The following is a 23441-nucleotide window of genomic DNA, read 5'->3' as shown; positions in this document are numbered from 1 at the left end:
AAAAAAAAAAAAAAAAAAAAAGGTGTGGCTGTGCCAATAAAACTTTATTTAAAAAAGCAAGTAAAAGGCTGGATTTGGCCTGTGGGCTGCAGGTGACCATCCCCTGCTAGTGAGAAGCAGCAGGGAAACACCAAGGAGAACACGTGTGGCCTGAGATCCGGCCCTAGGGCTGAAGTGTGCTGTAAAAGCTGCTCTGAGCTGTGCCTGGGCTCACATGAGAACCAGAGACACTGTCACTGCTCTCTAAAGACAGGGAAAGGGCTATCCAGGCCGGCTGTTTCCAGAGCCCCCACCCCAACTTGCGGGCCCAGGCAGTGCTCACCTCGCTGAGACTGTAGGGAAGGATGAGTTTGTCATTGGCTGTCACCGTTTTTCTTTTGGTCAGGACCTCCACCAAGATTTCTCGCTTCACCTGTTTCGAGGTCAAGGAGGGAGAGAAGGCTTGTTGGGCGGGTCCTCATGTCACTGAGGTAAGGCCCGAAGCCTGAGGAAGGTGGGAGGACCTCCAGCAGCCGCACTGGGAAGTGGGCCTGAAGCCCTACCCTGTGATGTGCACTATGCTCACATCTCACTCTCACAGGCTCGGTCGATGGCCCTGGGAGGATGGTCACTTAGGCCTGGGGGTCCCTGTGGGCCTGTGTGCTGCCTGGCAACCTGCATTTATAGATGTCACTGTTGGAGTGGGTTCCTGGCCTGTTCCCTCCTGACCGCCAAGCCCCAGCCAGAGGCAGTCAGAGCAGGGGCAGGGCAGCTGTCCCAATCTCCTAGGCAGGCGTGGTCACTCGTCCCCACGGACACGGCAGAAGCCGGGCTCCCGCACGCAGGCACACGCTCTTTAAGAAGAGCCACAGGTGGGATGTGCACTTAGAAAACAGAAAGATGAGGGCAGGACTTCTCAGATCTGGCACCACGGACACTCGGGGCCGGATCATTCTTTGCTGTGGGGAAGCTGTGCTGCACGTTATATGATCTTAAGTGGCATCCCTGGCCTCACCCACTACATGACGGTAGCTCCTCCGAGTTGTGACAACCCCCCAATGCCTCAGACATTGCCCAGTGCCCCCTGGGGGCTGACAAGTGCCAGCGGACAAGGGCATGGCATAGGTCCAATGAACACATGACCTCGCTGATCAAAGTGTGGTTTCGAAGGGCCTTTCACACGAGGGGCTGAGAGGGGAGGCAGCCATGCTCACAGGGAGTCCTTCAGAAAGGAGGAAGGGATGGCATGCCCTTGAGGGCATTGTGCTAAGTGAAATACGTCAGAGAAAACAAGTATGATCTCACTGGTATGTGGACTCCAAAAAAGCAAAGGAAAAAAACCAACAACCTAAAAAACTAAAAAACCCAAATCCCAAAACCCAAAAAACCCCCTCCCAAAACCCCCCAAACTAAACCAAGCTGACAGATACAGAAAACAGACTGGTGGTTGCCAGAGGTGGGGCAGGGGGTGGGTAAACTGGCTAATAAAGAGGGTCAGAAGGAACAGAATTCTAGTTATAAGATAAAGAAGTCCCGGAAATGTAATGTCCACCGTGGGGACTTCCGTTCAGAATACTGTATGGCATAATTGCAAGTCGCTAAGAGTAGATCTTCCAAGTTCTCACTGCTAGAGAAAACCGATTCTGTAACCATGTGTGGTGACAGATGTTAACAGGACTCACTGTGGTCATCATTTTGCAATACGGACAAATACCAGATCATTCTGTCGTAATGCCAAAACTAACATAAGGCTGTATGACGATTATACCTCAATTAAAAAAAAAGAGAGAGAAAGAGAACCAAGGAAGAGGTGTTGCACAGAGGGCGGGGAGGAAACAGGTAGACAGACCCCAGTTTACAGACGTGCGGCCCATGCAGGATGTTCTGGGTCCTTGCTGGCCACCGTGGCCAAGTGCAGGGAGCCGTACCTTCAGGAGCTGGGACAGCGTGTCCAGCACCTCGGGGGGCCCGACCTCCAGACCTTCATCTCGGCCCGTGGCTCTCTTCTTGTACGTGACGTTGCCCAGGTATAAGATGGCTGAGAGGACGGAAAAAATCCTGGAAGAGCAAAGGAGCCTAGGTTGGGGTGGTTTCCAGAGTCACAAGATGACAGAAGCTTCCAGCCAATTGGGCTGAATTCATACAACCAGCCAAGTCCAGTCGGACATAAGTTTAAAAAAGGTCCAATCTCACTGCTGGGGACGCTCTGTGGAATGTGACTTTGTAGACAGATGGTTCTCCTGGGTGTTTTTTGTTTTTTGTTTTTTGGGGTTGGGGGGGGTGATTAACATTTTTTTATGGAAGCCTAACATGCATGAAAAAAAAATGCAAAGAAACCCACCCCACCATGCATAAAAAACAGGCAAAAAAAAAAAAAAAGCAAACAATTCTTAAGCATAGAGTTTGATGACCTGTCACAACACACACCTCCCTGTAACAAGTGCTCAGAGCAAGAAATAGAACATCCCAGGCACTGGAACCCACCCCAGGTCCTGCAGAGGAATGGCTATCCTCCCATCCTAACACTGTCCGTGAACTTGATGTCAACGAAATCACATGTACTTGTATCTGGTCTGTCACTCTAAGACCGTGACGTGGGGGTGCTACGTGTGGTGTCCTGGTTTGGTCATACTCAATGCTGCAAGCCAGCATTTCTTAGCCTCGGTCCTGCGGACACGTGGGGCCGGATCATTCTTTGCTGGGGAGGGCTGTCCAGTGCACTATGGGACACGGAGCCGCATCCCTGGCCCCTCCCACTAGGTGCCAGCAGCAGCGCCCGTCTCCTCCTTCTGCTACACAGCGTAATCACCAAAAAACGTCTCCAGACACGGCCAGCTGTCCCGTGGGGGCGGAGCTGACGCCAGCTGAGCCCCACCACTGTGTGTGGAGTCCGGGGAGCGGCACTCTATGGCCCATTACTGGACAACCTCAGAGCTAAGAATGGTTCTTCAGTTTTTAGAGGGGGGGGTTAAAAAAGTAAACCCAGAGAAGAACGCGCAACAGTGACCATCTGGCCCCCGAAACTGAAAATTTGACTATCTGGCCCTTTACAGAAAGTTTGTCCAGCCCTGCATGATATATAGCTGTTTCTTTAGTTATTTAATTCCTGCAGGTGAGCATTTGTGTTGAGTGTGTGTGTGTGTGGGGGGGAGGGGTTCCAACTTTTGGGCGGTTAATAATAAGGCTGCCACGTGCGTATCTTCGAGTCAGCACACGCACGCATGGCGTTGGGCAGACACAGCTCTGGTAGAAATTGCAAATGGATTTCCGAAGGGGCTGGCCCGATATGTGCCCTCTCAGAAGCATGCAGGCGTTCCCACTGGGTAGACTGAATGTTGGGCAGGTGTGGTGAGGACCCCGTGTGGCTTTCAAAAAATTTTTCAAAATTTTAATTGTGGGGGCGCCTGGGTGGCTCAGTCGGTAAGCATCTGCCTTCGGCTCAGGGTGTGATCCCAGGGTCCTGGGATTGAGCCCCATATCGGGCTCCTCTGCTGGGAGCCTGCTTCTTCCTCTCCCACTCCCCCTGCTTGTGTTCCCTCTCTAGCTGACTGTCTCTCTTTCTCACTGTCAGATAAACAAAATCTTAAAAAAAAAAATTTAACTGTGGTAAAACACACATCATGTGAAATTTACCATCGTAACCATGTTTAAGCGTGAGGTGCCTCTGCACCGTTGGGCAAGAGACCCGTGGTTTGACATCTCCCAGGGACTAATGACGAGCCCCTTTTCAAGAGCTTGTGGTCATCGGGCTGCCCTGCTTTGGTGTTTTAGCTCCTATTGGGGTGTCAGTCAGCTCCCAGGGAGGGGCCTTATTAGGTAAGATGTAGGGGCGGGGGGGGGGGTCCACGCAGGAGATGGCGGGAGGCTGGCCTGCCCACTTACTGCTTCTTGGTAGCAGGGAGGAAGCCCACCATCTCCATGGCCTGCTTGAGTCTCTCAAAGTCATGTTTTAGGTCTTCTCCATCTTCGATCTTCAAGTTATGCTGAAAAACAAACTCAGTGGCACTCTGGGTATTTCTGGGCTGGTGAGGGTGGCGTGCAAAAGTGATTTTGGCTGGAACCGATGGGGCAGGGCTCAGGACACGGGGAATGAATGGGCCCCTTTATGCCACCTCCTCTGGGCCTCCTTGGAGTCGGTTTGGGGGCCAGAGAAGGCCCAGGCAGACAGCCTCTGACCTCCCAGTGGCGCGTAAACAGCCCGTGGGGAACAGAGGCAGCGTTTGTGGTTGGGCCGCAGGGCTGTTTACCTGGTTGAGGTAGAAATAATCTTCAGGCTGCTTGAGCTGAAATTCTTGACGCTCTTCCTTGCTGACGCCAAGTAACAAATAATAAAACACGTGGTAGTTCCTGTGGGTGAAAATGAGGAGAAAAAAATCCGTTTTTGGAGGCCATGCCACGGCCACTCTTCAAACCACTGCTAATATTGCTTTGGAGACCACACCAGGGGGAAAAAAAGCACCTCAAATATGTACCAATTTGAGACAATAAGTCGATTCTTATTATGTCTTAAAAAGAAAACTACACTGTGAGCTTCTCCGGTGAGTGGATGTCTGCGGATGGGGGTGGGTATTACTCTGGGTAAAAGCCTGGGGTAGAAACAAAAATAAGCTCAAAAAAGGTGGCTTAGGAGGTATGAGCTCAAAGCTTGCAGCCACAGAGCAGCTTCGCTCCTGGGAGATCGGCCACCGGCTCCCGTAGGCCCAGGACACCTGCGTCTCTCCTTTGTGGGGTAGAAGGCAGATGTGGTGGGTCACCAAGGAAATTTCCTCCTACCTCTCATCCTTCTCTTGAGAGACCAGGCGGGACTTTTCAAGCAGGTATTTTTCGACAACAGCCCTGTCATTAAAAGGAAGATGAAGGAATAGGATGTTAACATTTTGTTAAGAGTTTTCTGGAAGAACTAGAGTAATTTGTTACCATAATGACAAATGACAAACAATATAGGAAGGTCGCCCCCTGCATTCACCAGCTCCTCGGCAATTAAATGCTTCTCCTGTGAAAAATTTAAATATAAGATAACAGGTTGATTTTCTATATGTATATATTTTTTACAGCTTCATTATTGATATAAACCACACATACTTCAAGTGTGCAACGTGGTGAGTCTTGACTGGGTCCTTTCCTATTTTGTTCCACCAGCTTTACAAGCTGTCACTGACGTACAGTAAACTAGAAGCGTGTGAACGGATGACTTGTGACACATGCAGACACCTGTGTGCCCACCACCATGACCCAGTTTCCTGGGCCCTCGGTCACCCCTCCCTGCCTCCCACCCCCAAGTGGCCACTGATCAGCCCCACTATAGATTAGTTTGCATTTCTCTAGAATTTTAAAGAAATACAATCCTTTGGTATATATACTGGTTCCGCCTTGTCACTCAGCCCGAGGGTTCTTGAGAGTCAGCCTCATCGTTTACCCGTCCATTAGCTGACGGGTGTTTGATGGTCAGGGGTCCACGAGGCCGGGTGGGCTCTGAGCCAGGAGCCAGGGACCTCTACAGCCACACTCTCACAGCTAGCAGGTGTAATGGTGACTATTCCTTGAGCATCTGCTGCCTTCTCAGCACTGTTCTGCAGGGATTAAATGCCCTGAATCCTTCCACCCTCGGGGTGGGCACTGTGGCTCCTGTCGAAAGATGAAATACTAAATGCTGAAAAGGCCACCTGCTGCCTAGGACCCCACGGGAGGGAAGTGGCCTGGCGGGGGCCCGAGCCGGGCATTGGCCTTACTCCCTCCACACCCACTGGGGCTGGAGGGACTGGGGTTTCATGGGTTCCACCATCACCAAGTATGGGAACTGGACGGCTCTGCAGGCCACCCTCATTTGAGCCCATCCTGTTTTATAGGAGGGGCAGCTGGTGCCTGGAAGGGGGCAGGCCCGGGGGACAGCACCGGGCCCCTGGTCCAGGGCTTGCTGGATGCTGCCTGCCTCTCTCTCCAGGAAGGCAGTCTCCTGTTTGCAGCCTTGCCTGGGACACATGCATGGGTGGATGTCCATGGACTCGGCCTATGTCCTCTCTTCTTCCAAATCCATATGTTTTTTTCTATTCCTTCCCTGCTAGTAACTATTTTAGTTATCGGTGGTTTGTTCTCCTAGGGAGGGAGGCCGTGTCTGGTTCTAGAATCAGACCCCTGTTGGAATCTCTACCTGTGGCCAATTCCCTGTGCTGCGTTGGTGGAGGGGGGAGGACAGTGACCCCTTACTGGCATTGAGCTGTCATTTGACAACGACAACCCCTTCCTTTCCCTGATCATTTCTTTTTTTTTTTTTTAAAGATATTATTTATTTAGTTGACAGAGAGAGACAGCCAGCGAGAGAGGGAACACAAGCAGGGGGAGTGGGAGAGGAAGAAGCAGGCTCATAGCAGAGGAGCCTGACGTGGGGCTCGATCCCAGAACGCTGGGATCACACCCTAAGCCGAAGGCAGACGCTTAATGACTGCGCCACCCAGGCGCCCCTCCCTGATCATTGCTAAGGCCCCAGCCCCTATCGGGGTTCGTAGGGGGCCAGGGAACCCCCAGCACTGAGCCACTGAACCCACAGGAAGACGAGGCCTTGCAAATTGGGGAACTGGAGGAAGGCTTGGACTGCCCCTGACCCTTGGCCTCCACAGGAAATGGCACTGAGAAGTGTCACTCCCCAAAAGCAGAACCGGGTCTGGGCCTGCTTCTTCCCCAGCTGGCTGTGGCCACTCCCTGGACAGGAAGTGCACCTCGTCCTCGGAGCGTGGGCAGGCCACGGTCATGGGCTGAGGTGGGACTTCCTTTCCTGAATCTGAGGCCACAGACAGAGGAATTTCAAAAGTTGGTCTCTAAGACTCAGCCACCCAGGGCCTCTGGCCCGGAGCTCGATGGGGGGGCTGTAGCCAGCAGAACAGGCTGTACCAGTGAGCTGGGGGCTGACCCTTGCTGGTGCACTGGGTCACACGGTGGCCCCCAGGAGATGTGAGTGTGACCTTATTTGGAAAAAGGGCCTCTGTAGTTGTAATTAAGGGAAGGCATCTGGAGACATGATCATGTCCATGATCAGGGTGGACCCTAAATCTGAGCACAAAGTCCTAAGAAGTAGACGAGAACACTGAGACACAGAGGAGAAGACCACGTGATGGTGGAAGCAGAGACTGGGGTGACGTGGCCATAAGCCAAGGAAGGCCCGGGGTCACCAGAAGCCGCAAGAGGGCATGAAGAATCGTCTCCTGGACCCCCTGGGGGAGCACTGTCAGACAATAAATTCCTGTTGTTCTGAGCCCCCCGGTTTCTGGCACTTTGTTATGGCAGCCCTAGGACACCAAACAGACCATAGAGAGGAGTGAGCTGGGAGCAAAGGCTCCTGGGTCTGGCCCATGGCTGCAAAGCGAGCCCGGGACCCAGGAAAATACGAGGCAGCCTTCTGGCATCTCTGGGCCCCTGAGGGAGCCCCCAGAACTACAGATGGGGTATAATTCTGTGTCATGTGCCCGACGAGCTACTCTGGGCAACTCCTGCTATTCAGAGGCCCTGCAACGGGGCTGGGGGGTGGCTGTGCCCATGCAAGTGCCCAGCAGTGCTGAGCTGGGGGGACCACTGGATGGTCTGTGGGGGGCTGAGGGCCGGAGCAGAACTGCCTTTTATTGGGGGGGTCTCTCCCCGAGACCACTGCCCATTGGAGCCTGGGCAGTGGGAAAAAGGAAAGACACCAGAGGCTGAAGGATTCAACATTCCCGTTTGTGTCCTGAATATGAATCATCATTTGAGATGATCGACAATCAGGGGAGACAGACAGAAGAACCGACATACTTTGGACTCAATCTCCAGGCCCCGCCACTCGAGGACTTCTCCATTCCTGAAATGCTGGAACCTTCTCTAGGACTCTAGCCCTGTTGCTCAGGTCTCCTCCCCACGTCGAACAGTTGGGCTGCTCAGAGCATCTCCTGGAAGCGGTATAAATCCTGCTCCCACCACAGACCTTTACACCAGAATGTGGAGGCAGGGGCAATCCCTTTGAGTAACCCCAGGCTGTGCCAAGATTTTTTTTTTTTTAAGATTTTATTTATTTACTTGACAGAGATAGAGACAGCCAGCGAGAGAGGGAACGCAAGCAGGGGGAGTGGGAGAGGAAGAAGCAGTCTCATAGTGGAGGAGCCTGATGTGGGGCTCGATCCCATAACTCCGGGATCACGCCCTGAGCCGAAGGCAGACGCTTAACTGCTGTGCCACCCAGGCGCCCCCCCAAGATGTTTTTTGTTTCTTACTTTGAAAGAGTTTTATCAGCTCATGAGACCTTTGCATATTAAAAAAAAAATACCAAAAACATTATGCAGTATTAAATCACAATGACATTTTTTAATCAGCTGTAACTACCCAGCATATACACTGAAAAAAAAAAAAAAGTCACAGAACCGAATTCTGAAATGACATTATGACTTAAATACGATGACAAAATAGGTGATTCCTTATAACATTAATTCACTTCACAAAGTTGCCAGACATTTTTGTAAGCATAACCAATGCACAGAGTAACGGACACAATTTCCATGTTATACATTTAGTTGAAATAACTGTACCTTCACCTAAGGAACTCACATTTCTGGCACAAAATGCTGGTGTGTTTTAACTTTCACCAGACAATCAACTTCACAACCCAGTTACCATCTACCCACTCACCCATCTACCATTTCCATTCACCCACCCACCCATCCATGAATCCAACGATCTACAAATTTATCCATCTATGAATTTTCCCATCTAGCAATGCATCTATCCATTCACCCACCCACCCGATCCATGAATTTACTCATCTACCCACCCACCCACAAATCCATCCACCTACCCATCCACGCAACTCATGAATCTACCCATCTATCCATCTACCCACCCACCCACAAATCTATCCATCCATCCAACCCATGAATCTATCCATCTGTCCACTCACCACCCAACTCATGAATCTATCATCCATCCATCCACCCACCCACCCACAAGTCCATCCATTAATCTACCTACCCTCCCTCCCTCTCTCCCATCCACCCACCTACCTACCTTCAGTACTTCCTTGAACAATCACTTCAATCTGCTACCCAGCATTACATCTCCTCCTGGCTAAAGGGGCACATGTTTGGCACATGCCACAGTCCATATCAACTCTGCCTATATGGCATCCCCAGACCCACTGAATTTGAAACCTCATTAAGACCAAGACATAGGTTGGTGTGTCCTTGCCTGTTCTTGGCAAACTCCATCATGCCAGCACCTTCAGGTCACTGTACCTGCTTCTGGGGCACCTGGACCCATACTCGATGACCTGGGGACAGAGGTCCTGCCCCCCTCACAGCTACACTTCCCACTTGGACCCACAACTCAGATCTTCACATCAATGACTTAAATAAAACCACACTTGCTTCCCTGTACGACTCACGTATCTGCAGAGCCACAATTTCTACATTGAGCTCCCGGGCCGGCTACTCCTCGCAGGGATGCCCAGGACCCCAGACCGAGTCTGGAGGCCCACAGCTAGGCGGCTGTCAACTCACCCTCTTACGATGCCACTCTCCAGGTAGTTGACCTGGATGAATTTCCCGAATCGGCTGGAATTGTTGTTGTGGGCCGTTTTGGCGTTTCCGAAAGCCTGCGGAGAAAAGAAGAGCAGGTTTTCAGATCGTGAGGATGGAATTTCTACACGCCGCAGCCTGGAGCCTTGGAGGTCCCCCAGGGTGTCATGGACGCTCATTTGCCTGAAGTCAGCCGGCGGCCCTGAGGAGACTGGTAAACACAAAGGCGTGTGGGAGCCCAGGTGTGCGCCAACATACTTCATCTCTGTGTTTGGGCTGTGTGAGGGGTTCAAGTTTGAAGTCTCAGATGTGAAAAATGCTCATCAACCGTACTCTCTTTCCGTTATCATTGCTCTGAGGGCGAACTCTGGCCCAGGCGCTAAGTCCAGTCCATAGTTTATTTCTGAATCGCCTGTGAGCCAAGAGTGGTTTTTACATTTGTAAATCGTTCAAAAAACCCCAAAAAACAAAACCCCAAAAACCCAAAAAGACTAGTACTTCCTGACACATGAAAATTCTATTCACATTTCAGTGTCCATACACAAGGTTTTGTTGGCACGCGGCCAGGCCTGTGCATTTATGGATTGCCCATGGCTGCTTTCACACTGGAGCAGCAAAGCAACCATGACAGAGACCGTTCTGGCCCTTTCCAGAAGGAGTCTGCTGGGCCCTGGGCTGACGCTGGCTCTGGGCCCCAGAAGATGAGGCCAGTTGGGAGGGAGCAGATGTGGAGACAGGTCCTGTCGTCGAGGGGGTCCTGCGACTCTGTGGGAGGACAAGCTGGTTCACAACAAATTTTCTGACTGGGGTGAAACTGGCCTAACATAAAATCCATCATTGAAAAGTAAACAATTCAGTGGCATTCAGTACACTCACAATGTTGTGTAACCATCACCTCTGTCTAGTTCCAGAACATTCCCATCACCCCAAAAGGAGACCCCCCCATCCCCATTAGCTGGCACTCCCCATCCCCCGTCCGGCCTCCCCCAGCCCCTGGCAGCCACTGGTCTGCTTTCTGTCGCTATGGATTTGCCTGTTCGGGATATTTCGCCTAAGTGGGAGCATACATTATGTGGCCTTTTGTCTTGCTTCCTTCACTCAGCAGGATGCTTCTGGGGTTCATTCTTACTGTGGCATGAATTGGGGCTTTATTTCCAATACATAGAGAAAAGGATGCCTAGTGCAGGGAGTCTGTGACTCAGTGGGGTCCCCCCCGGGGCCTCCTATGTGCCCATCACCCAGATTAAGACAAAGAACATACCCTGCCCAGGTTCCTCTCCATGAAGGACCCAAAACCCCTAAGGGGTGAACAGACAGGGAGAGGGTATGATAAAGCCTTGGGGGAATGCAGGGCAGGGAAGGTGCTGGGGGCAGTTTCAGGGAGCAAGACGCTGGCAGAGGTGGGAGTAGTGGGGCTGGGCAGGGGAGGGGAGAGAGGCAGAACTGATCACGGAGCCTGGCACTCAGCTGTCCAAGCCCTTGTGGCTCCAGGGGCCAAAGAAGGGGTGACAGGGGGGCGAGGTGATGCCCTGCTCACACACACAAAGGGAAGCTTGGTGGCCACCAGAAGGGCCAACAATGTTCCAGTTTGAGAAGGCTGAGCTGTGTGGGAGGCTGGGTAGGCATGAGGGCAGCAGGGAAGAAGTGGCAAGGCCACTGTCAAGGTTTGCAGTGGGGGAGGTGGGGACTGAGCGTGGGTGTCTAAGGGTCCGGTCCGGTGGGGCAGAGGGAGGAGGGCAGGGTCGGGGAGACGGCCAGGCTTGCAGGGGACTCAGGAACCAGGAGATGTGCTGACACAGAGAGGAATCAGGATTTTCTTAAAGGCTTCATTCTGCAGGGAAATGAATGCAGGTGGACTACGTGTGGCAATCTGAAGCCAGAAGCCCCATAAAAAAGCGTCTGCTGTGGCGAGGCCCGGGACACTTCCTTTGAGAACGGCTCCATTCTGCAGAGCTCGGGACCAGGACAGCGGCACCTGGCTGGGTGGCAGGGGGTCACAGGACAAGAACTTCCTGCCCCACTGCCCCAGGAGCTCCAGACCCCAGGAATGGGCCCTGCCAAAGGACCTGAGGCCACAGCCAAATCACCTGGCAAGAGTGTAACAATGAAGGAGGAGTCCCAGAGAGCCGACCTGGCCCACTGGTGCAAAGGGGGGGATCTGCTCAGGGCAGGTGGTGGCCGGGCACTTTCAGTGGGGGAGTGGGCACCACACGGCCTCACCGAGGCAGAACCCAGTCTGAGGAGGCACATTCCCGAGTCAAGACAGTGGCCACAGAGCCCGCTTCTCTTCTTCACAAATACTTCCTTAGGACCTATCCATTGCCAGGTTCTGACAGTCTCTGGAGAGTTGGATTAAACACAGGGGCTCTTCAGCCAGTGGGAATGACCCTGTCCTGACGTATGTGACTGAGCTGCTGGCCGGTGGTTGGGTGACAACAGCTGGGGGCCAGGTCTGAGTCTGCCTGGTCTCCCAAGTGCCTGCAGAACCCGGCACTGGGTCCCCAGCCTCGGCCCTGCTGATCCATGGGGCCGGATCATTCTCTGTGGTGGGGCCATCCTGTGCCCTGTGGGGTACTGAGCAGTGCCCCTGGCCTCCACCTGCCAGAGGCTGGCAGCACCTGCGACAACCAGAAATGTTCCCAGAGCTGGCTGAACTGCTGAGTAGGACTGCTATGTACGGACGGAGGTAAAAGGGGTCTGCAGGGTTGGGTGGTTGAGGGCTCTGGGGCCCTTCATCCTGTCGTGAGGACCCCCATGGGCACTATAGGCCTGAGGAGTCCTGTGAGGAAGAAAACTCTTTCTAGGTTTAATATCTGGTTTCCCTCAAGTTCAGCCTTGGAACTGCATTTTTTGTTTGGGGTAAAGCCCAGGGACTCTTGACGTTCGGCTCCGGGAATCAGGGACTCGGCAGGCAACAGGTCCGTTTCCTCCTTTCATTCCAGGCTCACGAGACCCCGCGGGGTGCCATCTGAGCCGAGGACAGGCCTGGGCCCTCCGCCTGCTCCAAACTAAAATAAACTCCGTGAGCAAGCCCGCCTGCCTAACTGCGAGCAGATGGCGCAGCAATGCCCGAGCTGTGTGGCCTCCTTCCCCGGGGAACGGACCTCTCTCTCTGTACTGGGGCCCCTGCAGCAGCCAGGTCCAGGGCCCGCTGCAGAGGCACCCCAGCGACGTGCACGCGCATCCCAAAGACCCACGACACTCCCCCTTTTGAACTCGGGACAAGACTCCGTGGGATTTCTAAGGAAACAGTCAGGGCTGGTGTTTTGGGGACCACAAGAGTGAAAGTCTTCAGGATGCGAGGGCCCACCAGCCCCACGCAGCCCAGGCTTGGGGGGGGGCAGTGACCTCATGCGTCTGGTATGCGGTCTCAGCACACTGCGACTTTTCAAAGCCAGTCTAAAAATATCCGGTTGCTGCTATTATACGTCCGAGGAGGAGGAAATGCTGGCCTGGCGCTCACAGCCAGGGGAGCTATTACGTAGCTGCTGCTCCCGGGGCTGGATGGGTGCGTGCACGGCCTCAGAGCGCATGGGAGCACAAGGGAGGATGGTGTGCCGGGGGTCATGTGGGGGGAGGGGGGGGCCCAGAGTGGATGGGAGGGAGGCAGCGGGATCCAGGCGCTGGCAACGCTGCGATGTAATCTGGCATTGGGGCTATGGAGGCCACATGCTAATGCTGTCTTCCCACCAGGCCAGAAAACCCAGTGCTGGCAAAATGCTATGGGAGAAGGGCCTCTACTTTCCTGGAAACACTTTCCCCCCTTATATAACATAAAGTACACATTTCTAATATAAGTTGTACATTTTTGGGGAAAAAAAAAACAACCCAGAATCACGACAAGAAGGAAAAAACCCATGAAGAGACAACTCTGTAGTTCAAAATCCTCCAAGCAGGGTTTCTAGGTAAAACTAACAAAGAAACAACACACCCGCCCCTTCCTCTGATGGGGCAGATGATCCCGGGCCCAGGGAGGGCGCCATGTGCACCCCCGTCCCAGCACCCCCCCCCCCCCAGCCAAGGATGACAAGAGCTGGGGGGACCTCTGACATTCTTCCAACTGTCCTTATCTTTGAGGTTCTTTTGGGAAATTCAAAAATGTTTCTTAATTTGGAGAAATGGAGGTTGAGCATCTTAGCCAGAAATTTGAGAAGGGGCATTTTCCATCTAAACAGGATGCCGCCTCTGCTCTAGGCTGAAACGCACGGTAAACATTTTAGGAAGAATGGTGGTAACATCACAGAAAGACCCATGGTGAGTCCAGTCCCACGCCAGGCACACCGGGGCTTCTCTTTCTTTTGCTTCTACGCCTCTGAGAAACAAGTGTGCCCCATTTCAGAGGAAACTGAGGCACAGAGAGGCCTGCTAACTTCCCTGAAGTGTGAGGGGCAGGCAGGCAGTTGACGCGACCTTGGGTTTGAACCCAGTGAACTCACTCCCAGCCAGTGCTCCATGCATTGGCCCCTCCATCCCCGCAGCCTGGGACCTTTCGGGGTACCTGCCTGCCCTGGCTGAGGCCATTCACCCTGGGCCTGGCGACCAGGCAGATGGACGCCCGAGCGCCTTCTGAGCTTATACCTGGTCTCTTGGGCATCCCCCACAAAAACCAAACAAGTGCTGATGGACTGCATTAGGCAAACTGTTATGCTTTCAGATTTCAGAACCGGAAAGCCCCATGGGATGAGCTCACGAAGGCAAATGCTCTTGCCTTATCTTCCACGTTAACAGGTGAGCCCCCAGTTGGGATTCCCTTGTGGAGAAGTCCCCCAGCGTCACCACTCAGGATGGCTGTCCTTCCAGCCAGGCTGAGGTGGCCTAACCCAAGATAACTCCACCGCCCCCCAGATTTAACCGTGGCCACTCTTTCTCAGAGGAAAGTTCTAGGTCATTCTAATGGCTTTGTCTTGGTTGCAGGGTCAGCCTTCTGTTTTCCTGACCTTCTAGCCACAGGGACCTCACTTCCCAAGTGTCTGTGAGGCTTTGGCACATGTGGTCTCATTCACTCAATCATTTGTCCGTCCGTCCGTCCATCCATCCATCCTTCCACTTGATAACAATTTATTGACTGGCTGCTCTGTGCCTGGCATGGCTGTAGCTTCAGAGGGCCCCCTGCAAAGTGGGGCTCTGAAGGGGGTACCTACACGTCCACCCTGGCCACGGATCAAGTGTCACCCCCTCAAGGAGCCCCCCAGTTGGCCTAAGCAGGGGGCGGCCATTCACCACCTTTTGTGGCTTTGATGCTGCCCCTCCCTGGGCAGTGTCACCTCGGGGTGAAGCCTCTGTCCCTGCCTCAGACCACGCGCCACACGGGACTTCCAGATCTCTTGTGTCCAAGCCCAGACTGGGCGTGGTGACGGAGGAGTGACCGGGGTTGTGGGGACAGGCGCCCATCGGTGAAAGAACATTATTAGCATGTATTACACAACAATGCAGCCTAAAGACGGGGCCAAACGAGATAGTCTCCCCCTTGCTGGGCTCCTGTTCCAGTCATGGGTGGGGGTGGGGAGAATAGGACACTGGGAGCGACACGAGGTTGGTGGTGGCAGGGTGGGACAGACTTATTTTTCTCCACGATATTCTCCATGTTTCGGGGATACTTTGTTATAAGAAACAGCACTCGGCCTGCACCCACTGACAGGCTGTGCCCACTTGGGGACATAGAGGACGGTCAGACAGGGCAGGAGCCACCCCGGGAGGTGTCTCATGGGCCTGATGGGAGCACAGAAGCTCGACAGGCAGTGTCCATGGACCGAAGAGCCTGGAGGGTCCACTCTGCCCTGTGTGCTGAGCAAACAGCCCCAGGGCGTCCACCCGAACTTGGGGCTTTTCTGTGTGGAAATGCTGGGAAAACAGCCCTGCGTGGGGTGGAGGCTACTTCTGGCAAGGAGCCCAGGCAAATGGCTCTGTCTGCAAGGATTCCAGGGGGTCCCAGTGGCCTAGGGGGAGGGTCACCTGGGGCAAATTGGTTCAACGCTCTTGGGTTTCAGATTCCTCTCCTGTCAAATGAAGGAAAGAACCTCTGACTCCCTGGCTTGTTTAAAGATGAAACGAGGCTATGGGAACCAGGGAAACTTGTCCTGTGAAGGGCCACGTAATACATATTTGGGGTTTTGTCAAAATGACTTGACTCTGCCATTGTTGCCTGAAGCAGGGACAGATGGTCTGTACGCGAATGAAACTTGGCTGTGTGGAGGGCACCTTCCTGACGTTCGCGGGGTGGGGTTAGGCTCGGGCTCTGATCTCTACCGAGGTTGGCAAATTACGGGCCAGTGACCTGTTTCTGTATGGTCCACGAGGTAAGGATGATTTTCACACTTTCTAACACTTGAAAAAAAAAAAGTCAAAAGACTATTTCACAACCCATGAATACAATAAACAATTCAACTTCCACAAATTCGCGAATTCATTTCGCAAATAAACTTCCACTTGGTGTATAGCTCCATCTGTTTATGTGTGGTCTGTGCCTGCTCTCGGACTACAGCGGCAGAGCTGAAAATACAGGCCCTGGGGTCCTTCACAGGATGAGCTACTGTTCTAGGGGCCCTCCGTTCCACAGGCAGGAGAAGACTCTGACACTCGGACACGGGGCGGGTAAACATGAGAGGGTGTGAGCCTCGTCTGGACTGACCGGTCTCCCAGGGCACAGAGGGGACCCGGAGAAGCAGGACTGCAAAGCACGGAGGGGGGGGCCGGATGGGCCAGCAAGGTTGCAGGAGGTGGGGAAGTGAGAAGTACAGCTAAAGCGCTTTCCAGAGAACTGCCATACTGGGAGCGGTGGCCAGTTCTAGGGAGGGAAGATGCCGGGTGAGGACAAGGATGAGGATGGGAAGAGGGTGGTGGGGAGAGGAGGTGGCTATGGGATGGGAGACAGGACCACCACTGCCAGCCTGCCCAGGTGGCAGTACAGGCTCTGTGGGCTTGCAGGCGCAGGGCAGGAAGTGGAGGGGTCACATCTAAGCCCATGGCTCCTGATTCTTAGATGAGGAAGTGGAGGCTTTCCAGGGCCCTGCTGACACCTGGTCTCTGCCTGGATTCTGTTTCCTTCCTGTTACCCATGGGGTTTGGGGGTACCCAGTGGGCTCTTGACAGCCAGCTGCTGGACAGGCGTGAATGGACAGCAGGCATCTGCACAGAGCCGAGTGACGATGGGATGGGACGCTCAGCCTACCTTTGTGCCCCCAGTTTGTAACATGCTCTGTCACGCTTATCTGGACTGGCACCAACGATCACCCACAGACTCGGATGGATAGAAACACTGAAAACCAGCAAGGGCTCCTGGGGCCAGAACAGGTTCTTTGAAATGGACAGATTCCTCCCAAGGGCCAAAGTTTCAAGAAAACCGTGCTGGGGTGTGGGATCAGCGAATCTTTAAAAAAAAAAAAAAAAAAAGGAAGAGGAAGATGAAAAAGAAACCAAGTATGAAACAAGTTATTATATCTGATATTTCACTAAATTTTTGTTTAAGTTATAATGAAACCACGTGCCAGATCACAGAGAGTAAAGAACAGATCAAGCTTTGATGGGGGAGGGCCTTGCTTGGTTCTTGCGGCACCAAAAACATTTGAGGAATTTATCAAGATCCCCGAGGGCTCATCTTATTCATTTTGACAGCCAATCATTCTCTTTGGGGTTTACTTGGTTCTTTTTCTCAGGTCTTTGAGCTGGGAAATTAATTCACTTCCTTTCATTCATTCTTATTTATGAATATCAAGTACTTATGGCTACAAATTGCCCTCTTGGTACTGCTTCACATAGTCCTGTGGATTCTGGTAACATACAGTTTCGGTCACTGATTTTTAGAAAATCTGTAACTTTGGTCTATAGATCCCTCTTCATCCAAGGGTTGTTTAATAGAGATTTATAGTTTCTTTCTGAAAAAAATTTCCACGTGCAAGGGTCTTTAAAAAATTAATTTCTAGTTTCATTGCATTGTTAAGAGTGCTGCTTGTACACAGTTCTACTTTTGGAAGTTCTAGATGCTTTCTCTGTGGCCTGATATAGGCATGAATCTTGTGAATGTTCCATGAATACTTGAGATTTAGTCTCCTATCAAAGTGAAAGGTTTATGATAGGTCCACAGATCTGCCTACACACATGGTTTGGGCATATTATATCCCTGCCAATTTGCTGTCCACTCAACCAGTCTCGCGCTATGTGTTTACGTCTGTTTCTCCCAGGATCTTCCGTAATTTCCACTTTGTAAAGGCTGAGCAGCTGTGTTGTTTGGTGCACAGATATTGCCAACTATTATACCTCAAGTGTAAACTGAGGTTTTTGGTATTATGATGACTCTTCTTTGTCCCATGTAACATTCAGAGCTCTGAACTCTGCCTCCTCTGTGTCCGCGGAACTGCAGCTCCGTTCGCACCTGTTTCTATCTGCCTGCTACATCTGGGCCTGTCTTTTCATTTTTAGCTCCCTGAACTGCTTCGGTTTAGGTGCGTCTTGTTCATAAAGCACAAGGTCGGAACTGAGCTTTGTGAGCCAAGCTGAAAACCCTCTCCTTTCAATAGACTGACTGCACCCCTTTATATTTAGCCCATGAGAGACTCATTCTCTTCGGAAGCCCAGGCTGCCATCATTCGCTCTCTTCCCCACCTGCTGCTTGTGGGTGTGGTGCACTGACTGGAGTCTGAGCAATTCTCCCGGTCACTTATACAGCCTGAAATTCTGCACCTTTTGCAGGACTTTTCAACCTCACTTTGCAACTGATTTGCGTGCCGTTTGTGGGGCGGGACGCGCCTGGGAGAGAGCACGCTCTGGGGTGGCTGAACTGAGAGGAGAGTGTGAGCAGGGGACCCATTCTGTAAGTGGGCAGTTCTTTACGGAAGGTTTCATCTTGGGAGGACAACTGCCTTCCTACCCAATTCCCAAACTGCATGGACTCTGGTGCCAAGGATGAGAACAGCAAGGGCTTTTGGTACTTTCTATGCAGCAAAACCGAGCATTTGCCTGCATGGGGAAATGTGAGCTCACAGGGGTGGGCTGGAGGGTCTCTAAAGCATCTCTCCACTCTTCTGCAGGCACTACAAACTCTCTCCACATCCCTGGGGAAGGGACCACCTTTGAACCTACCCCTAATACCTGGGGTGGGCAAACATGTCATCTTGGGTCTCCCTGCTTACAGTAGTGGGGAATCTGTCAGAATTGCTAAGACTTCAGTGGCCGCTTCTCCCACAGCAAGTCACCATTACCGTGCCACTCTGGTGGGTTGGGGAGAAGGAGAGAAAAGGCGGAGACCCCAAGTATGAGCTGTGGGGGCTTGTTAAAGATACAGAGTCTTGGGCCCCATCCCAGACCTGCGGAATTTCTGGAAAGGCCAAGGAATCTAAATTCTTAAATCAGAGCCTGAGGGGGTTCTTCTGATTCAAGGACGAGAATTATGGCTTTAGGGTTTGTTATGAGAAGGAATTATCTCCAGTGGAGGTGTGAGAGGTCCAAGTTCAGTTTGCCAGGGTCTTCCCTGTCTGAGATTTACTTTGAACATCTCATCAAGGCGGTGCAAGCTTATCTAAGCCCTGGTCTGCAAACTATGCCCCACAGGCCAAACCTGACTATATTCTTATGAAAAATATAAACTTTAAATTTTAGAATAGTTTTAGATTTACAAAAAGTTATAAGACTATTTCAGCAAATTCCTGTGTACCTCACATTCAGTCGCCCCCCCCTTTTTTTTTCTCAAAGATTTTATTTATTCCAGGGAGAGAGAGAGAGAAGGAGCAGAGGGAGAGGGATAAGCAGACTCTGCGCTGAGCATGGAGCCTGACGTGGGGCTCGATCTCAGGATCCTGAGATCATGACCTGAGCTGAAACCAAGAGTCAGACGCTTAACTGAATGAGCCACCCAGGTGCCCCCACTTTCCCCTATTAATATTACCTTTGACACAACTAACAAACCAATACTGATTGATAAGTTCTTATTAACTAAGTCCACATTTTATTTTTATGTCCTCAGTTTTTCCTTAACACCCCTTTTCTGTTCCAGGGTCCCATTCAGCATCTCCTATTGCATTCAGCCATCCTGTCTCCTTGGCGTCTCCACATCAAGTTTCTCAGCCTTTCCTTGTTTTTGAGACCTGGACAGTTCTGAGGAGGACTGGTTGGGTATTTTGCAGAAGGTTCTTCAATTTTGGGTCTGTCTGATGCTTCTTTCCCACCACCTGTCTTTGTAAATAGTTTTATTGGCACACGGCCCCACCCATTCATGCAGGGATTATCTGTGGCTGCTTTTGCTCTATGAAGGCAATGTAAAGTCATTGAGACATAGACTGCATGGTCCTAAAATGGAAATGTTGACTACGGGGCCCTTGGTAGAATCAGCCTGCAGAACTGTGGCCCAAGCCTCTGCATAAGGGCGGTGGCCTAATCCGAGATACTGACCGTGGAGTGGCCAGTGCCAACCCACTCTGGCCCATTTTACCATCACTCGGCAACTGGAGTTTCAGCAATTAGTGTAATGACTGTTCAAAGTGGGCTTCCACGGACGGAAAAGTAGGCTGGATAAAACATTTTTGAGACATTTGCTTCCCTTGTTTGAGAAATTCCATCTAAGGGTCCTGCGGCCCATTCTTTAGGGATTGGGGCTCAGGGAGATGGAGACGTGGGAGTATGCCTTAAGTCACCAAAGAGGCCAGAGCCAACTGAACTCTAGGCTCTAGGATGTGTCTGGGCTCCTAAGAAGCTGTGTCTGCAGAATTTGGTCTGGGACTTGCACTCATTATAACCCTCTCTGCTCTAGCTACTGATGGCAGCAGAATGCAAGATCTATGGGAGGGGATCAGAGGGTGGAATGTGGCAAGTCCCCATGGGCAGTGATCCAGATATGCAGAGACCACTCTGCATTTCCGTTTTAACTGTGAGGTCCATATAACATCAAACTCACCATTTTAACCACTTTAACGTGCAATTCAGGGGCCTTTGGTATGTTCACCATGTTGTGGCTACTGTCACCTCTATCTAGTTCCAGAACATTTCATCACCCCAAAAGACCTTGTCCCCATAAGCAGTCACTCCCCGGCCCCCTCCCTCAGCCCTGGCAATTGCTATCTGCTTTCTGTCTCTCCAGACTTGCCTGTTCGGGACATATATGGATGGGATCATAGATTATGTGGCCTTTTGTGTCTGGCCTTTCACTCAGCATGGTGTTTTCATGGTTCGTCCGCATTACAGCACATGCCAGTGATTTATTCCTTTTTGTAACTGAGTAATCTCCACTGTATCCACTCTGCCTTGAAAAGGGGCAGTAGGAGCAACATCCTGGCCTGCCTCGGTGGGTCACTCAATCTTCCCTGGGTCTGGGGGAACCATGACTGCTGCTGACCTGAGCCCAGGAGGACGACTGGATCCGAAAGCCCCAGCAGTCAGGGATCAGGTGCCCCAAATGCCTCTTTTTCAGGCAGACACAATCTTCCCTTTGACTTTCTACCACCAGCCTGCTTCCAGCCTTTGCTTCTCTCGAAACCCCCTCCTTGGCGTCTCCCATCTTTATGGACTTAGCCCTGGAATGGGTGTGGAAGCCTGCTCATGCCCAGGAGGGCTGTCCTTGGCTCCCCATGAGACACCCTCCCCACCTGGGGGTCACTATGACCTCATCTCAGCACACACTTACTTCCTGCTCTTCCAGAGCCGACACTCGGGACTGCTGAACTAGACTAGCCTGCTATTAAAAACGAATGGCCCTTGAATATCAAATGGCCCCTCTGAGCCTCAGGATGTGGAGTGGCAGAAGCCATGCTATGTGCTGGCTCTGTGGCATGACTCTGCTGGCCACATGACATTCTGGACCTTTGACTCTCCCAGAAAGCCTTGGGGTGGGACTTAGCCAGATTACTGCGGGCAAGAGCATTCTAGACTGAGAGTGTAGTGCATGCAAAGGTCCTGGGGTGAGAGATCGGGAAGGAGGCGAAGCAGAGAGGTAGGCTTGCTGCAGGTCACACAGAATGCAGGCAGCTGAGCTGGGCTGCCTGATCCTGCTCCTATCTTCCTGGCAGAGGCAGCTCGGGGCCCTCAAGTCCGGTGGGTGGTAAATTCGGGTGGAAGGGGGCGTGGCTACATACTGAAGGGCAAGGACTGGTCCAGGCACTTTGGCAGGACTGAAGATGTTCCCTCAGGGGCTGTGTGTCCTTGTCATCTTCTCTCTCCCCTGTCTGCTTACCATCTCTCAAAGCATTCACACGCCCAACAAGCAGCTCTGTCCCCGTGGTGCCTCCAGAGCCCCAGGCTGGATTTGTAACTGCATATCCTGGAGGCCTCGAAACTCCAGCAGATTGCTCGGCCTTGGCACTGCTGGCATTTGGGGCCAGATCCTTGTTTGTGGAGAGGGCTGCCCTGGGCACTGGAGGGTGCTGAACAGCACCCCCGGCTCCTACCCACTAGATGTCTGTTTGTAGATGTTGTCAAACATGCCCTCAGGGCAGAATCGCCCCAGCTGAGAAGTGAGCCTTGAACTCCATTAAAAAATCAGCTGCCCCAGAGACCCCGCAGTCACAGAAGGCTAAATGGAACTCTGTACGTTTTGGGGGGTTACCTTATGGGGGTGATGATACCATCCCTTGAGGGCCCACCTCGTGGAGGACTCTGGGCCTGGGTGTCTGACTGCTGCCAAGTGGTGCCACCCTCCCCTCCCCCCAAGAAGAACTGGTCAGCAACCCCATACTGGGGCCACATGGTTGGTCAGTAGCTGGGCAGACGACCACGAGCCTCAGGCTCAAGGGGCCTCAGGTAACTGCGGTCTTGCAGGGCCTGGCCTTGGGAGTTGGCTGTGGCCAGCTGGTGGCTGGCTGACACAGGAAATTTCAGAGGGCAGCTTCCCGGTGATCCTGGGGATGGGGCACTGGAGTCCCTCTATCCTGGATAATTGTTGGGAAACAAATTGGCTGCCAGGCCGTGTGGTTGCTCCTGGCCCAGCTGCGTTCCCGCCCCAAACAGCAAGGCAGATGTGGCTGATAGATGGGCAGACATTCCCCAGCCCTCTCCAGTCCTGGTGCAGCAGAGTGTCCATAACATTCGGAAAGGGCGGTGGCTGTGGCAGGGGTGTCCCAGGCCCAAGATCTGCTTCGCCTTTTAATCAACCTTTTCTGTAAATTCCAAGGAGGCCTTTCTGGGTGCTTAAAATACACCCCATAATTTCACTTTTCTCTTAGACACAGCGTTCCCAAAAATATAAGTTCCCCTTTTGTCTAAAATATCCTTCGATGGCTGCAAAGTGTCAGGGCTCCGCACTTTTTTTAGGCAGCAGACCAGAAAGGCAGCCCCAGGTCTGCAGGGCACAGGAGGGACAGAGAGCACCGCTGAGCTCCGCCACAGATGGCCACTCCTTCCCTGGCGCTTCCCCCCACACCACTGCCATAGGGCACTCCTATGCTCTCCTTACCTCCCTCAGACACCCTCTCATCTTTCTGCAGCCCCTCCCGCTTTGCAGCTGGGCTGTCTCCTGACTGTCACCCTGCCTCTCTTCCCTGTCTCTGATCCGGGTGCTCCCGGTAGTTGCTTCCCATTTTCTGTCTCTCAGGACATCCTTGTAGTGATGTGGGAATACCCATACCTGCTGGTTTGCATTAAGCCCTGGGGCTGGGAACGCTGCCAGCCCCCACCCTGGGCCACAAGAAACTCGTCCTCATGCTCCTCTCTCTGGCTGAGTCATCCCCCAGCTGTGAGCTCCAGTGTCTGCCTGGACACACATCTGACACCTCAGAGGCTAGCTAGCTTCCTCCAGGGGGGTCTTAGCCCGGGTGCACGCTTCCGGCCTGGCCCCATCAGCTCTAGTGCTTTCACGCTGCTTCTCTGAGCAGCTTCTGGAGGATCCAGGGATTGCTGTGGGGGGGGGGGGGTGGGGGTGGAACTGGGGTCTCATTCTGTGTCCTCATCCCACTGTGACCCCAACAGACAGTGCTGCCCTGCCAGCAGGGTGCAGCTGGAAACCCTCTGAGGGCCGTC

At 52.6% G+C, this 23441-nt stretch overlaps 1 protein-coding gene and 1 long non-coding RNA gene across 9 annotated transcripts in view; one reads left to right on the top strand and one right to left on the bottom strand.

The window, feature by feature from the left end:
• MYO9B (myosin IXB) overlaps nucleotides 1-23441 on the bottom strand; it is an 85728-nt gene that overhangs the window by 31276 nt on the left and 31011 nt on the right. For all 8 annotated transcript variants that reach the window (XM_057311618.1, XM_057311621.1, XM_057311619.1 and 5 more), the window contains exons 3-8: nucleotides 9489-9583; nucleotides 4753-4815; nucleotides 4227-4326; nucleotides 3862-3962; nucleotides 1908-2037; nucleotides 323-412 (exon numbers count right to left, since the gene is read on the bottom strand). In XM_057311618.1, the coding sequence (XP_057167601.1) occupies nucleotides 323-412; nucleotides 1908-2037; nucleotides 3862-3962; nucleotides 4227-4326; nucleotides 4753-4815; nucleotides 9489-9583 (579 nt within the window). The remainder of the gene's footprint in view (nucleotides 1-322; nucleotides 413-1907; nucleotides 2038-3861; nucleotides 3963-4226; nucleotides 4327-4752; nucleotides 4816-9488; nucleotides 9584-23441) is intronic.
• LOC130543603 (uncharacterized) lies at nucleotides 11897-15942 on the top strand. The gene is made up of 2 exons (XR_008959074.1): nucleotides 11897-12192; nucleotides 12449-15942. It is a non-coding gene; the product is annotated as an uncharacterized LOC130543603 (long non-coding RNA).

Source organism: Ursus arctos, unplaced genomic scaffold (genome assembly GCF_023065955.2).
Source record: "Ursus arctos isolate Adak ecotype North America unplaced genomic scaffold, UrsArc2.0 scaffold_14, whole genome shotgun sequence".
In the NCBI taxonomy this organism is placed as follows: Eukaryota; Metazoa; Chordata; class Mammalia; order Carnivora; family Ursidae; genus Ursus; species Ursus arctos.
Note: the sequence above shows the minus strand (reverse complement) of the source record. Positions and strands in the feature narration are given on the sequence as shown.